Genomic DNA, 17,217 nt, shown 5'->3' on the forward strand with positions numbered 1-17,217 from the left:
TTTTTTTTTTTTTTTTGAGAGAGAGAGAGAGAGAGAGAGAGAGAATTTTTTAATAGTTATTTTTTAGTTTTCGATGGACACAACATCTTTATTTTATTTTTATGTGGTGCTGAGGATCGAACCCAGCGCCCCGCACATGCCAGGTGAGTGCGCTACTGCTTGAGCCAAGCCCCTTGAGCCACATCCCCAGCCCCTCCTACCATTCTTATTTATCACAGTACTAGATATTCTAGCTAGTGTAAAACAGAAAAAATTAGAAATATAAAGCTTTCCGATTGAAAGGACTCAATAAAACTGTCTCTATACAGGAGATTGCATGAATGTCTACATAAAAATATTTCCCAAGAATTCAACAAAATAAAAACTAGATCTAACAATAAGTTCACCAATGTCACAGAATTCAATACCAATACACACACACACACACACACACACACACACACACAATCACATTTCTATATACTAATAAGGAGCTCATGAAAACTGATATAAAATATAATGTTTTTATAATTCTTCCAAGGAAAATTAAATTCTTGGTCATAAACTTTACAAAAGATGTTCAGGATCTAGGCTGGGTATAGTGATGCACACCTCTAATCCCAGTAATTTGGGAGGCTGAGGCAGGAGGATCGCAGTTTGAGGATAGCCTAAGCAATTTAGTGAGATCCTCAGCAACTTCGCAAGACCCTGACTCAAAATAAAAAGAAACATTAAAAAATACTCAGGATATAGCTCAGTAGTAAAGTACCCCTGGGTTCAATCCTGAGTGCCAAATAAAAACAATGTTCAGAATCTATATGCTGAAAATTATAAAAAGTTGATGAAATCAAAGACCCAAATAAACAAATGTAACATGCTCATAAACTTGAAAACCCATCAAAGTGAACATGCCTCTTCTCCCCAACTTTATATACAGAATTAGTGCAATTCCTATCAAAATCCCACCAAGGTTATTAATAGACAAAGAAAAGCTTATTTTAAAATTCAGAAAGAAAGATAGAAGTCCTAGAATAGCTAAACCAATACTTTAAAAACATGAAGTGGGAGGAATCACTCTATTTACTGATAAGGCTTTCTATTTAGGTTCAGTAGTCATTAGTATCTAATTAACAAAGGAATAGATACATAAATGAATTACAGAATAGAAAACCCAGAATAAAGACCACCCCCAAAATGTCCAACTTTTTTTTTTGTACTGGGGATTGAACCCAGGGGTATTTAATCACTGAGCCACATCCTCAGTCCTACTTTTGTTTTTGTTTGTATTTTATTTAGAGACAGGGTCTCGCCGAGTGGCTTAGGGCCTGGATAAATTGTTGAGGCTGGCCTTGTACTTGAGATTCTCCTGCCTCAGCCTTCTGAGCTGCTGGAATTACAAGTGTGCACCACCGCACCCAGCCCAACTGATTTTTTATAAACATTTAAAAGCGGGGAATGGAAGGACAGCAGAATAAAATAGACATTATTATTGCTGTATGTATATACGTGACTGTATGACCAATGTGATTCTGCAACCTGTACACTCAGAAAAATGAGAAATTATATCCCATCTGATTCAAATGTATGATATGTCAAGATCATTGTACTGTCATGTGTAACTAATTAAAACAAATTTTAAAAAGTGCAATTCAGTGGAAGGACAGTATCATAAACAAACGTTGCCAAAGCAAGTGAAAATCTATAGGGAAAATAATGAAAGCCCCTCAACCTAGACCTCAGAACCTTATACAAAAATTAACATAGATAACATATAGATCACAAACTGAAATACAAAACTTTTAGGAAAAAATAGAGGAAAGTTTCTAAGATCTAAGGCTTGGCAAAGTATTCTTATATATCCACCCCCCCCCCCAAAAAAAAAAGCACAATTACAGAGAGAAGCAGGGGTTCAGCAGTGGGAGAAAAAGAGACAAAATGAATGGATCTAGAACTTGACAAATTTTTAAATGTTCTTCTCACCCTAATTTCTTGAAAAATGTATACATTTATATAAAAGCAAAAATAATAACATTATATTTTGTGATTTATGTATATGTGACATCCTAGAGGGAATAACTGGTTTCATGGTTCTTACATTTTATGATACAATAAATGTGACATTAAATCTATATATAAACTGTGGAGAATTAAGGATGTAAATTAAAAAGAAACATTGAAATCTCTAGAGCAGTATTGGGGGTGTAGCTCAGTGGTAGAGTGCTTGCCTAGCATGTGTGAGGCACTGGGGTTCAATCCTCAGTAACACATAAAAATAAATAAACAAAACAGTTTTTTGTGTGTGTCTATATGTGTGTATATATATTCCATCAAAAGCAGTTAGAAGCTGGGTGCGGTGGCGCATGCCTGTAACTGCAGCATCTTGGGAGGCTGAGCCAGGAGGACCATGAGTTCAAAGCCAGCCTCAATAACTTAGCAAGGCCCTAAGCAACTCATCATGACCCTGTCTCTGAATAAAATATAAAAAATGAGCTGAGGATGTGGCTCAGTGGTTATGGGCCTCTGGGTTCAATCATCAGTACCAGAAGAAAATAAAAAGAGCAATTATAAAGAAAAATAAACAAATGATATTCAAATTGGAAAAAAATTAGAACTATTTCAATTCCCAGATGACATAAAAATGTATAGAAAATCCTACATAATCCACAAAAAGCTAATAGAGCTAATAAATAAATGGAGCAAAGTTGAGGATACAAAAGCATTAGACAAATGTTAGTTGTATATGTATGTATAAGTAATGAACAATCAGAAGAGGAAATTAAGAAAGCAATTTCATTTATAATAATATCAAAAAGAATAACTTTAGAGAAACTTAACAAGGAGGTTTAAGATTTACATGCTGAAAATTACAAAATATTGATGAAATTCAAGAATATCTAATTCTTTCCCAGATTTACTGAGGTATAATTGACAAAAAAATTATATATATCCAGGATGTACAATGTGATGACTTGATGATATACATATTCATTGTAAAATGATTATTTCAATCAAATTAACTAATACATCAATCCACACACAGTGGGGGGGTGGACTGAAGACACTGAATATTGACTCTTCTGGCTAATTTCAAATAAACAATACGATATTCTTAACTACATAATCATCATGCCATATATTAGATCCTCAGAACATGTTCATCTTGTAACTGAAAGTTTATACATTTGACCAACATCTCCCCATTTCCCCTATTCCTCAGTCCTTAGCAAACAAACCTCTGCTCTACCCTCTGCCTCTATGAGTTTGACCTTCATTTTAGATTACACATGTGAGAGCATATAGGATTGTCTGTGTCTGGTTTATTTCACTTTAGCATAATATCATCCACATTCACCTATGCTGCCACAAACAGAAGTATTTCCTTCTTTTATGGCTGAATAATATTTTACTGTACACACACACACACACACACACAGAATTTTCTTTATTCATTCATTAATCAACAGTCTCTTAAACTCTTTCTGTATTTTGGCTATTATGAATAATGCTGCAATGAACATGAAGGTACAGCTATTTCTATGAGATACCAATTTCATTTCCTTTGGATATTATGTCCAGAAACGAGATGGCTGAACTATATGATAATGAAATGACTGGATTACATGGTAATTCTATTTTTAATTTTTTGAGGAACCTCCATACTGTTTTCCATGACTGTCCCAATTTCCATTCCCATCAACAATATAAAAGACTTCTTTTCTCCATACCCTCATCAACACACTTAAAGAATTTAATGAAAAGGAACTAATTTAATGAAAAGGAACTCCATAATTGGGACTGCAAAACTTGACATTAATAATACTAACCAAAGTAATATAGAGTTTACATAATTTCTATCAAAATCCCAGTCAGCTATTTTGCAAAACTTGACAAGCTGATCCTAAAATTCATATGGAAATGCAAGGAGGCCAGAAGAGCCAAAAATAATCTTGAAAAAGAAAAACGAAGCTGGAGGACTCCTATGTTTATGGTCAACTGATTCTAAATAAGGGTGCCAAACCTATTCAATGGTTAAAGAATAGTCTTTTCAATAAATGGTGCTGGGAAAACTGGATATGCACATGAAAAGAATGAAACTGAACTCCTACCTCAAACTATATGCAAAAATTAACCCAAAATGGATCAAAGGCCTAAATTTAAGAGTTAAGATTTAATCTTAGAAGAAAACAGGAAAATATGTATGATCCTGGATTAGGTAATAGTTTCTTAGATATGATCCAAAAGCATAAAGCAATCAGAGAAAAATATAAATAAGACTTTATCAAATAAAAATTATATATATATGTCTCACAAAGGACCACCAGGAAACTGAAAAGACTGACAGAGTGGGAAAGAGTATTTGTAAATCATATATCTGATAAGGGTCTAGTATCCAGAATATATAAAGAATTCTTACTAGCCAACAATTCCAAAAACAATTAAAGGTGAGCAAATTATTTCAATTGGTATTTCTAAGAGGAAATTAAAAGAAGATACAAGAAGGACCTAAAAAACACATGAAAAGATCCTCAACATCACTAGGCTTCAGGGAAATGCGAATCAAAACCATAAGGATATATCAGTTCACACCTATCTAGATGGCTACAATCAAAAAGACAATAATCTTGGAAAGAATGTGAAGATATGAAAGTATTTTCAACAAATGTAGCTGAATCAATGGGATACTCATATAAGGAAAAAAAAGAACCTTGAACCCTTATTTCACATCATTCATAAAAATTAATTCAAGATGAACCACGGACATGAATATAGGACAAAAAAAAAAACATAAAGCGTAGGATTTTATCTTAGAACTTGGGTGCGGGCAAAGATTTCATAGACCATAGAAAGCAGTAACCATAACAGAAAATTTTAAACACTTTGTGTCTATGAATGAGAACATTATAAAAATGGATGGGCAATCCACAGATTGAAGAATATATTTGTAAAACACGCATGTGACAAAGGATTGATATCATCCAGAATATATAAAGAACTCCGACATAAGTCAACTTAAAAAAGAAAAACAAGGCAAAATAAAATTGGCAAATGACTTCACAAAGAAGCATACAAAGACCAACAAATGCACATGAAAAGATGTTCAACATCATAGTCATCAGGGAAATACAAATCAAAACCAGAATGAGACACTACCATACATCCATCAGAATAGTTTAAATTAAAAAGACAACACCAAACATTGGTGAGAGTGTGGAACTCTCATATACTGCTGGTGTTAATATAGAATAGTGCAGTGAATTCAAAAAAATAGGCAATTTCTTTAAAAAAAAAAAGTTGCAAAAACACTTATACTTTATGACCCAGCAATTTTACTCCTAGCTATTATACAAGAGTAATAAATATGTCCACAAAAAGAATGTTCAGAGCAGCTTTATTCATAATAGCCCCAAATTAGAAACTACTTAGGAGTTCATGAGTAGTAGAATGTACACACACATATAGCATAGCCATAAAATGGAATATTACTTACTCTACATTAAAAAGGAATAATATATACAATATGGCTCAATCTCAAGAACACATTCAATGAGAGAAGCCTTACATAAGAGTAGATATTGCCTGGCGTGGTGGCATACACCTGTAATCCCACAGACTGAAGGCTGAGACAAGAGGATCGCAAGTTCAAAGCCAGCTTCAGCAATGGTGAGGCATTAAACAACTCAGTGAGACCCTGTCTCTAAACAAAATATAAAATACAGTTGGGGATGTGGCTCAGTGGTTGAGTGCCCCTGAGTTCAATCTCCAGTACCCAAAAAAAGTAGGTATAATATGATTTCATTTTTATGAATATTTAGAATGGGCTAAACTGATGATAAAAAAATCAATAGCATGGTATAGGGAGGTCTGACTAGGGAAAAGCACAACAGAACTTTCTGGAGTAATAGAAATATTCTGTATCAGGCAGGCAAGGTACCACTTGTTGGCGAAATCTGTTGCACTATCCATTTTGAAACAAGGATAATAAACCTGTGTTCTAATAAAGAACACAGCCATGTTTATATAGTCTATGGGTGTTTTCATGCATACAACAGTGTGCTAAGTAGTTGCAACAGAGACTGTACCACCTTGAAATCCTAAAATACTGCGTAGACATTTACAGAAAATGTTTGTCAACACCTATCCTATATCTTGATTATGATTTGGGTTAGACAGGTGTAAGCATTTGTCAAAATCTAATTAATTATGATCTGTGCATTTTATTCTACATTAAAATTTAAAGAAAAAACATAAATACCAATTTCTAATAAATGATATGTATGCTAAAGTCTTTATGCAGAAGTACACTGATGTTTGCAACTTATTTTAACTTGGAAACGCATCACAAAATAAGGTGGATTAATAAAGGACTAAAGAAATTAATAAACAGATATGTGATAGAGCAAATATAGCAAAAGTTAACTGTACAATCAATAGGGTAGGTATAAGGGTGTTCATGCTACAGTATTTTTCAACTATCTGTACCTTTGATATTTTCAAATAAGATGTTGGGGAAAAATTTTAATTAGGTAAGGAAAGTATATATCACATGCAGAAATAAGCATTCCAATCAATCTCAAATACTTTGTGAAACCCTTTATTCTAATGAAATAAATCCTAGAATTGTATGCCCTGTCTGATGAAACCTCAATAGCAAATATATTTATCTTTCCTCAATCCTGTTAGGATTCAACATATATATATCAGCATTCATTATAATTTATATTGCTGATGAAGAAGGAATTTTTAAAAGATTTTTTTAGTTGTTGATAGACCTTTATTTTTATTTACTTATATGCAGTACTGAGAATCAAACCCAGTGCCTCACACATGCCAGGCAAGTGCGCTACGGCTGAGCCACAGCCCCAGCCCCTGAAGAGGGAATTTTAAAACACATAATACTTAAAGTAACAGCTGTTTGGAATAGTAATATATAATCACTAGAAAATTGCTACAACACAGCACACCTTTTATCTATATGGATCTCAAGGCATTTCATTAGCCAAGCTCAAAAAGTTTAGAGTTTTTCAGGTATATCTAAAACAGAACAGAAGAGGGAAAAAAAAAGGATCATATTCTGTTCTTTCCTTTAATTAATTCAATCAATTCCCTGATTAACTGTCACTGAAGTTATCATACCCTTTTTCTCCAATACTAACCTGGAGGGTAGGTATCTTACAAAGGGGCCATGTAGTATGATTGAGTTCATAGCCTCTGGAGCCAGGTAATCTTGGTTCAAATGCTGGCCCTCTTGTATGACCCTTGGAAAGTTATTTAACCTCTCTGAACCTTACCTTCCTCACCTGTAAAACAAGGACAATGATAGGATTCCTAGAGCTAGAGTGAGGACAATACATGTAATGCCTTTAGAATAGTATCTGGGTGGCTGGGAATGTATCTCAGTGGTGGAATGCTTCTTTAGCATGTGCAAGACCCTGCATTCCATCCCTAGCACCACAAAACAAAACAAAAAAAGGATAGTGTTTGGCACATAAGAATAACTCAATATTGTTTAATTATTCTCTCATATGGGCAAATACTTTATTATAAATGTAGAACTGGAAGAGAAGCATAGGCTCCTAATATTTTAGGCCCAGAAAATCTTAGAAAGCTACACTGGCTTCCCTGTTGTTCTTCAAACATGCCCACATTACTGCCTTAGGGCCTTTGCACCTCGAATTTGCATTGCTGACTCCCTCATCTACTTCCAATATTTGCTCAAATATCACACCTTTCCAATGAGGCCTACTCTGATGGCCACCTTCTTTAAACCTGCAACCCACTTTCCAACTTAACCTGCTCTATGCTTTCTCTAGAGAACCTTATATTGTATTATATAACTTAATTTTTACAATGGTTGTTAAGTGTCTTTCGTATAGAGAACAAAAGTCAATGACAGAAGGGATACTTGTATTTTATTCACTGATAGATCCCAAGTAAGTGTTCTAATATACTTTTGTTGTTGTTGTAACCTGGTCTGCTCACTTCACCTTACAGATGAAGAAACCCAGGGGAGACCTGAATCAAGGTTACCCAGTGAATAAGGAAAGAACACGAAATGGGGACTGTGATTCCCACCCAGTTCAGTGTCTTTCGACTATAGCTACTATTTCCCTGATTCTTGAACATTACAGAAAAAAAATCACAATCATCCACATTCCCCCCACAGGAAGATTTACCTTTGGAATTTCTTGGCCTTGCAAATGCTGCTGTGTCTGTAATACAGAAATGCTCTGACAGGCAGTGGAAGCCTGTATTGGAATGCTAAGTGTCAGGAGATGAACAGAAGAAGACAGCTGATTTGGAAGGGCTATCCCAGAGTTTTGATAGAGGGTCTGCTGTTGTAATTGTGGTTCTGATGACCCAGAAATGGCTGCTAAGCTACAAGATGGCTGCCACTGTGGCTGGCCAGCAGACTGTCGCTGGATGCATGCTGGCTGGTACTGTGCTAGTTTTTTCTGTAGGGGAAAAGTTTGACTATTGTCTAATGCCTGAAACACTTGAGGCTGCTCTAAAGGCTGTATTACATGTTGTTGTTCCACTGCCGCCAGTTGCAACTGTTCTTGTAAAGAAGGTAAAATCTGGACCATGTTTGAAACGGTCTTTGGAATACCTGGTAATGGCTGAATTTGGTTAGGTGTCTGTGAATCAGGTACCTTCTGCTGTAGAGAAGCAGTATTTTGGCTACACAAAGACTGCTGTTGATTTTTGGAACCTTCTTGAGTAGACAAATGATGGATTTTCTGTGCTTGTCTACGAGATGAATGAGTCATCTGCTGATGCTGAATGAAAGCTGAGTGAGAAACCTGGCTTGGTGTTAGATGTGATTGGGAAATCTGTGCTGAGAAATGAGTGGGCTGGATCTGGGACTGTGAGGAGGCCCGCTGAATGAAGGACATCTGCTCAGGGTGTTGAAGTTGTCCTTCTGCTGCCCTCTGAGATGTAATACTAGTTGACTGCACCTGAGTTTTTAGCTGCTGGTGTCCAAAACTGACATCTGCTTGGGATGGAGCCACTGAATGCTGGACACTAAATAAAGGTTCAGTAGAACGTAACTGTGTATCTAAGTTTGGTGTTAAGTACATCTTTTGCTTCAATGTTAAAGAAGTACTACCTTGTGGTTGTGTTAAATAGGTTTGTTGCTCAGATGTCTGTGCTATACAAGGTGGTACAGAGTATAACTTTTGATCTGTAGAGTTTATAATGGGTACTTGCTGGCTATCAGGAGGGTTTATTGTGTATACTTGCTGGGTTATGAAGGTTGCCTGTTCAGTAGTCTGGATGGTGTAAGCAGTCTGTCCTGAGTAAGAGACATGTTCAAGAGGCAGTGCCTGATAAGCAGGCTGTTCCATAGGTTGCACAGGATAAGCTGCCTGGATCGCATATGCTGTCTGGTCTGCAAATGGTGACCGAACTGGAGGTTGCACTAGGTAAGCAGACTGCCCTTGGGCCGGTGCCAAATAAGAGGACTGTGCTGTAGGTGGGACTGGATAAGAAGTCTGCATGGAATAGGCTGGCTGTGATCCCGGTGGTTGTACAGTGTAAAGTGGATGCTCCAGGGCTGGCAGTGAATAAATAGGTTGTTCTGGAGCCTGGACTGGGTAAGTTGGCTGTGATGAGTAAGAAGTTTGTTCCTGGGGATGTATCACAAAGGGCAGCTGCTCAGGAGCCTTCAGTGGGAAAGGTGGTAGTTCTGCAGGTGGCCCTGGGTAAGTGTGTTGAACAGAATAAGATGGCCGTTCCAGCAGCTGAATCACACTTTCAATACCACCCTTTGGCTGCTGCTGACTTGCAAGAGCTTCAGACTCTTGCAGAATACAATCCTGCTGAACATTTTTCTGTGGTGATGCCATAATCTTAGGTTGTAAAAATAATGGCTGCTGCTGAATAGAGGCTTGGAAACAAGGCACGGTTTCCTTCAAATGCACAGTCTGGCTTTGTGGCACTGAAGAAGTTGGAGTTATAGACTCCTGATGTACCACTGGGCAGGGCTGTGATACTGACTGTATCTTTTGTGAAGGATGATGGGCCCCTGAATGACCCCTGATGGAATTAGAAGGGAGCTGAGCTGTATCAACAGCATTCTGTGCACTGCTCACATATTGGGCAGAAGAGTGATTCAACAAAGCTTGAGGGTGATTAACCAGTAAGAAACTAGAAGTCTGATTGGCATCTGGTGCTTTGGTTAATGCCTGATTCCCATTTCTGGGGCCAGGCTCAAGTTGAAGACCAATTGTTGGATGCTGGGAAGTCATCTGTGAAGCAGGCAATGTCTGAGGAGAAACGGCAGAAAGGACTGGTTGTGGAACTCCAGAAACTGACAAGTCTAAAATCATGGGTTGGGCTGAAGTTTGTCCATCTGTTCCAAAAGCCAGCTGCAGTTCCTGGTGCTGGTGCAAGGAAAATTCAAATTATAAATGTATATACCATGCCCATTTTAATGGGACTGTTCCAGATGATTGATAAAATAATGCTATATTCTAAAAAATGTCATCAAATTATCAAAAAGGTGCTAGGTATGGCATTAGTTCCATAAAAATCCTAATACCATGAGTAAATGCTAGTTAAATATACAAAGAGCTGAGATTAGTACCAGCAATATACTGCTCATGGTTTCTCATTTATTGCACTTACCACATAACTCATTTGAACCTTGGCAGATTCAGAGTAAATGAATCTGACACCTTCACACACCAGATAGTGGAAGTCCCAAGAGAAAACAAAACCGATTTCATTATCACAGCTAAAATGAACCTAAAATTCTCTCTCAAGAAGAGAGGAGAGAATTCGCTGGAATTAATATAGGTTGGCTATAATAATTCCAAGAACTTGGGCCACCAGGCTCATAAAAAGACCCAAATGATCAAAATCTTGCTTACATGGATTTTATATAGTAGGTGAAAAGGACAGATTACAAAGATAATATGCATGTAATATACACATGCATCTATAAACAAAACTGTACATGGGTACATAGAAAAACAGACAAACAGAGAGCTATATACCCCGAATATAAGTGTCTCCAGCTGGAGGGATAACAAAATTTTCACTTTCTTCTATATAATTTTATGACCTTTAACTTTTTAAAATAAGCACATAACACTTTCATAACAATATTTAGCTTTTTTTCTCCACAAAATTTTAACTTTAAAAAAAACTTGGAAACACATTTTAAATTCACATACCTATATACTTATGTGGTTGAATCTAAGTTAAATGTAAGAATCCATTCAACATACTTTGCATTATAGTCTTAGAAAGAAACAAACCAAACCACAACATGAGCTCAATTACAAATATGTACTATATCACATATAAACACTAGCCAAATACTAGGACAGCTCAACTATATCAGACTAAATCTGCCCGTTGCAGATTTTAAATGTATCTGGCATTTGTCAAGTACATGTATGCTTTCCCCTTAAAAGACTGTGAGCTCCTTGAGGAGGCTAAAGACCATGTTGTTTTTTACTTTATATTCCTAGAAGATGGTAGTCATTAAGTTTGTCAATGAACTGGGTTTGATTGTACACCAATCTCTTAAACAGATACATCAGCTGCTATCTAAGTAGAGAATGCCCAGGAGTTTAGAAGGCACATGCAGGGAATGGTGGGTAGTAAAGGGAGAAAGCAGGGTGATGGCAAAGAAAAGGCCAACCATGGGTCCAGAGTCCATAACCTAGGTAAACAGGATATAATTTGAATATATGAATTAACTCAAAGACTGTTTAATTATTGTTGGAAACACATAATGCTGACTTTACTGGTCTTAAAGACAAAAATACTTCTTATTCTCCTACAGAAATAAACATGAACCAAAGACAAGTCAAGAATTTAGATGGATGTGCCAAAAATTATTAAAGTCTATGAAATCCTTTTTTGTGGTAATGGGGATAGAACACAGGGGCACTTTATCCCTGACCTACATTTCCTACCCTTAAAATTTTAAGACAGGGTCTCACTTCATTGCCAAGGCTACCCTGAGCTTGCAATTCTCCTGCCTCAGCCTCCCAAGTCACTGGGATTATAGGAACCATTGCACCCAGCAATGAAATACTATTTATAATAAACTGCAACTCAAACCAGGCTGGAAAAGTTCAATACCAAGAAGAAACTAGTATTACCAAGAAAAAGAGATCAAAGTCCTAAATAGATTTTTGTCCATACACTGAGTCCTCTGTTTCTTCCCCAATTATGCAAACAGTGTTTCAAGATTCTAGCTGCACAATGTTAGGTATATCCTCAAGAGGAATGTCTTGGGTGAAGGAAAGCATAAACAACTTTTAGTTTTCAGTGACCTTTATCTAAACTATGATGAATTTATAAAAGAGAATCTTTGCTTGTCAGAAAAATCTAGGCAGTGTTAAATTTGTCTCAGTGAATACAGAGTCTCTAAAATGATATCTTACCTTTATCTGTGAGACCTTCTGCACAGTTAATGGGGAAACTTGGGACTGTGAAACAACTGTAGGTCCAAGGACATGTACAGGCAAAACAGTGGACTGACCTTGAACCACAGGCAAAATTTGGGGCTGAGTCAGATTTGGCTGCTTTTGTAACTGTTAAAAAAGAAAAAAAATTAAAGATAAACTCTCCCATTTATAGTAAATATGATGTTCTATATTTAAAAAAAGTAACAGTTCATCTCACCCCTGAAACTTGCTGGCAATGTCCTACCAGTTGCTGAGATGGATAAATTTGCCCTGGAACATTTATATCAGCCTGTGGAACACTAGAAACCATTTGAGAGCCCATCGTCTGGTTTGAGGAATAAGCTACACTGGGCTGACTTGAAGTATCTGAATGTGTAACTGATCCAGCTCCTGCTTCAGACAAATTGTCACCTATAACAAAGAAAAGCATCAGACCCAAGAATTGGATCAGAATTATAATGGGTTGCACAAAATGTATGTATAGCATGTCAAAATATACCCAACTGTGATGTCTATCCTAAAACAACAATAGAAAGAAAGAAAGAAAGAAAGAAAGAAAGAGAGAGAGAGAGAGAGAGAGAGAGAGAGAGAGAGGGAGGAAGGAAGGAAGGAAGGAAGGAAGGAGAGGTAGAAGGGAAAATAAAAAGCACAAAGTTGAAATAGTGTAGGTAGTAGTGTTTCTTTTTTTTTTTATTCTGAAAACACAAACAAGTAAAATATTTACACTGCAGAATTAATCAAAATCATCATTTAAATTCTCCATTAAGCAATGAAATGTTGGCACTGTGATATATACTAAAATTTTCTTTTCTTTTGCAGTTCTGCAGATTAAATCCATGGTCTTGCTAATGTTAAGCACATGCTCTATCACTGAGCTACATCCCTACCCATAAAATTTTCTTAATAAAACAAACCTGAAAACAATCACACACAAAAAATCAACTCCACTTACTGGCTGTTTCATGTATATCCATACCTAACTGAATTATACTTGCCATTAGGATTTCAGTAAAACAAAGAGTCATAGTTTCTTTCTCCTAGAAACTGGATAGGAAAAAATACTGCCTCTGTAGAACAATTGGTTATTACTATGCAAATTATTGTGTCCTTTTGGAAAAGAGAATATGGCAGCATAAAAATTAAAGGGCTTGTGTTTATAATTTAGCCTAAAACACAAAGGGTCTTAACATCTATAAAATTCCTTCCTGAGGAATGCATTGTATCTTTAGTTCCAAATTTTCTTTATTAAAGGATTTATGTTAAACCCTTAAAAATAGTATGGTCATTTGACTTTTTCTCTGAATAAGACTAGTTGCTAGATTTTAACTCTATTGCAGCGAGCACTTTGGACAAGTCAGTTAATAATAGTTTCTTAAATTTTAAAATAAGGAAACTAGCTGGCCTGTTTTAGGGGTTTTGTAAAAGGCCTGATGAAATAAATAACAGATAATAGAATCACCTAAAAACCACAAAAGTACTATTTAAAAATAAGGAAATATTGGGGCTGGGGATGTGGCTCAAGCGGTAGCGTGCTCGCCTGGCATGCACGGGGCGCTGGGTTCGATCCTCAGCACCACATAAAAATAAAATAAAGATGTTGTGTCCACCGAAAACTAAAAAATAAACGTTAAAAATTCTCTCTCTCTCTTAAAAAAATTAAAAATTAAAAATTTTAAAAAATAAGGAAATATGATTGGACATTTGTATGTGTTTTATAAATTTTAATTGCTTTACCTCTAATGGAGGAGCAGTGCTGTTGTGGTTTTCTGTGTAGAAGCTGCTGTCGAGCATGTTGATCAACTTCAGTTTCTTCACATTCAGCCCCAGTATGCTGAGCAGAAGTAGGAGGCAAATTTGTAGTTTGCTGCTGAGGAAGTACATTCCCCATAGACTTACACTGTGAATCCCTGCGTTCTTCCAAACAGCCAACAGGCTTCTTCTCCCTTGTCTTTTTTATCAGGGTCACCCGATCTCTAATGGATTTAGCCACAGCTTTGGAATCACTTTCATGGAAGAATCCAGACTTGACCTACAAACACAACATAGTAAGCAAGGCACTTCCTTAACATTTAAGATTTTGGCTATTTTTAACACCATTATTTTTTAAAATATCTTTATTTTATTTATTTATTTTTATGTGGTGCTGAAGATCAAACCCAGTGCCTCACACAAGCAAGGCAAGTGCTCTACCACTGAGCTACATAAAACCCCAGCCCAACTAACATCATTAATTTATACCCAAAACTCCAAACTCTATTAAACAACAGTCAATTTGCTTATATATTCATTCATTCATTCTTTTGTTCGTTTTTTTCCCCTGGTACTGGGGATTGAACCCAGGGGCACTCAAACACTAAGCCATATAAAAGCCACATAGGCTTTTTACTTTTTATTTCAAAATGGGATCTTGCTAAGTTGCATAGAGTGTTGCTAAATTGTGGAGGTAGGCTCGAATTGCGATCCTCCTGACTCAGCCTCCCAAGTTACTTGGGATTAAAGGCATGCACCACCATGCCTGATCTCTATATTCTTTCTTAATCAAAGTCATACATACATGCAAAAATATAAGAAAATATTTTTAATAAATACAAAAAAAACCAACAGTATTACCAAGCATTATTGAAATAGTTTGGACTTTAAATAAAAATAAAAACTCTGATGTTTCAGTACATGCAGCCTTGTTACTGATAATTTATGACTGCTATTAAGAATTGTAAAAAATTAAAAGGGTTTCTTCATTCAGCAGCATTAAATGTCTACAATATGCCCAGTACTGGGGACAAGAGAGATAGATACAAGTAACTAAGTCGATCTTTTGTCCTATCTGAACACAAAATTTGAAGGTATGAAATAGATACAAACTTAAAATGAAATGAAGTAGAAATGAGCTGCTAAAAGAGCCTGATGAAATAGGGAAACGGTTACAGTGGAAGGTAAATTTGGACCTGGCTAAAAGGCAAACAAAGGAATGAACAGGCTATTGAAGAGAGTACAAATGAAGTCTGGAGTGGAGATCAACATTCTAAGCAAAAGAAGTATATTTACCACAAAATATTACATCTTACTAGGTATTAGAAGTATCAGAGGAGAGGAAACAGTTCTGCCTTATTGTCTCAGAGCAACAAAGGTGAGCAGCAGAGAAAATGATTTGAGAAGGTACCATGGCACATCATTCTCAATGCTATAGTCTGCTTTTTAAAGCAAGTCTTGGGTCTGCAGACTCTTGAAATATGTCACAGTAGTTGAAAGATGAATAAAATGTTAGTTGAAACAGCCGGGCATGGTGGTGCATGCCTATAATCCCAGTGACTTGGAAGGCTGAGGCAAGACAACAAGTTCAAAGCCAGCTTTAGCAACCTAGCAAAGCCGTAAGCAACTTACCAAGATCCTGTCTCAAAATAAAAAAAAAAAGGGAGTGGGGAGGTAGCTAACTGGTAAAGGACCCCCAGGACAAATCCCCAGTACAAAAAACACAAAAGTTAGGTGAAACACACGTACCCAATTGTGCTCCCTCCCAAAATTCTAAAAAGAAAAACTACCCCATAATAGATGGATTTTTAAGTTAAAAACACACAAGAACAGGGTAAATAAGAGAACAGCAATGGTAACAACCTTTTGAATACTTTGGAATATAGAAAACAAACAGACAATAAAAACAAACCTAGTGAGGCTGGGGATATAGCTCAATTGGTAGAGTGCTTGTCTTGCATGCACAAGGCCCTGAGTTCAATCTCCAGCACGACACACACACACACACACACACACACACGCAAAAAAAAAAAAAAAAAACTGGGAAAGGTGAACTACAGAAAACTAAGAACCATTTATACTGAAGAATAATCATAAACCACAGGAATTGATGGTACTAGGTACTTCCATAACTGAAGGTAAAGTGAAAATAAGGAAGACTCAGTTATAATGTTTTGTGAAGCAATTATTTAGGTCCCAGCATCTCACCCTTCCTTCCACACCTTTGTATGATTGCTTCTCCCTACCCATTAATCTAGGGTTTTGTTCTCTGAAGAGGGCAAAAGAAAGTATCTCTGGTTTTCAGAACATCAAACACAGTTGATATTATGGCTACCATGTTAAAAACAAAACTATTAAGTGACCATATACAGCTGGATATCAAATGCAGAAATGCTCAGACCTTTTCCTTTTTGGTTACCAAAATACTGGTATTAATACCCTTATTCCCCAGGAAGGAGACTGAAAAATGCTTCTCTAGAGAATCTTACCAAAGGAAAATGAAAGATTTATAAATAACAATCTGAGATTCCCATAATAATGGCCCACTCAAGTACTCTATAGTAGTCAAAGTTAACAAGTCTTATTATGCAAGCAATAATACCATCCAGATAGTTTGTTAGTTCCTGTAGCAGGTAAAATTATGGCCCCTAAAGGACACCCTCACCTGATGGCCAAACCTGTGAACATGATGAGATATCACTCCCATCATTATTGTATCTTTATATAGCACAGATGACCTTAAACTAGGGAGATTATCTGAGTGATATTTTACAAGCAGATGACACTAGAAGTATTCACCAAGCCAACCCTGTTTTTTGAAGACATGATTGGGCACATGAAAGGACTAAAAAGCAGCTTCAAGAAACTGAAAACAGTCTCCAGCTAACATCCAGCAAGGAAACAAGGATCTCACAACAGAACTCCCAGATAAGAGCAGGCTAGACAACACCTTGATTTGAGGCTTGTGAGATCTATGCAGAGAATCCAGCAAGGCTTACCAGGAATTCTGACCTATATAACTGAGAGATAGTAAACAGGTGGTGTTTTAAGCTACTAAATT

At 36.4% G+C, this 17,217-nt stretch overlaps 1 protein-coding gene across 1 annotated transcript in view; it reads right to left on the minus strand.

Annotated features, from left to right (window-relative positions):
* Positions 1-17,217, minus strand: part of Wnk3 (WNK lysine deficient protein kinase 3) — a 116,837-nt gene that overhangs the window by 86,850 nt on the left and 12,770 nt on the right. The window contains exons 6-8 of the mRNA XM_048796655.1: positions 14,142-14,436; positions 12,625-12,818; positions 12,384-12,533 (exon numbers count right to left, since the gene is read on the minus strand). Of these exons, the coding sequence (XP_048652612.1) occupies positions 12,384-12,533; positions 12,625-12,818; positions 14,142-14,436 (639 nt within the window). The remainder of the gene's footprint in view (positions 1-12,383; positions 12,534-12,624; positions 12,819-14,141; positions 14,437-17,217) is intronic.

Source organism: Marmota marmota, unplaced genomic scaffold (assembly GCF_001458135.2).
Source record: "Marmota marmota marmota unplaced genomic scaffold, marMar, whole genome shotgun sequence".
NCBI classification, from domain to species: Eukaryota; Metazoa; Chordata; class Mammalia; order Rodentia; family Sciuridae; genus Marmota; species Marmota marmota.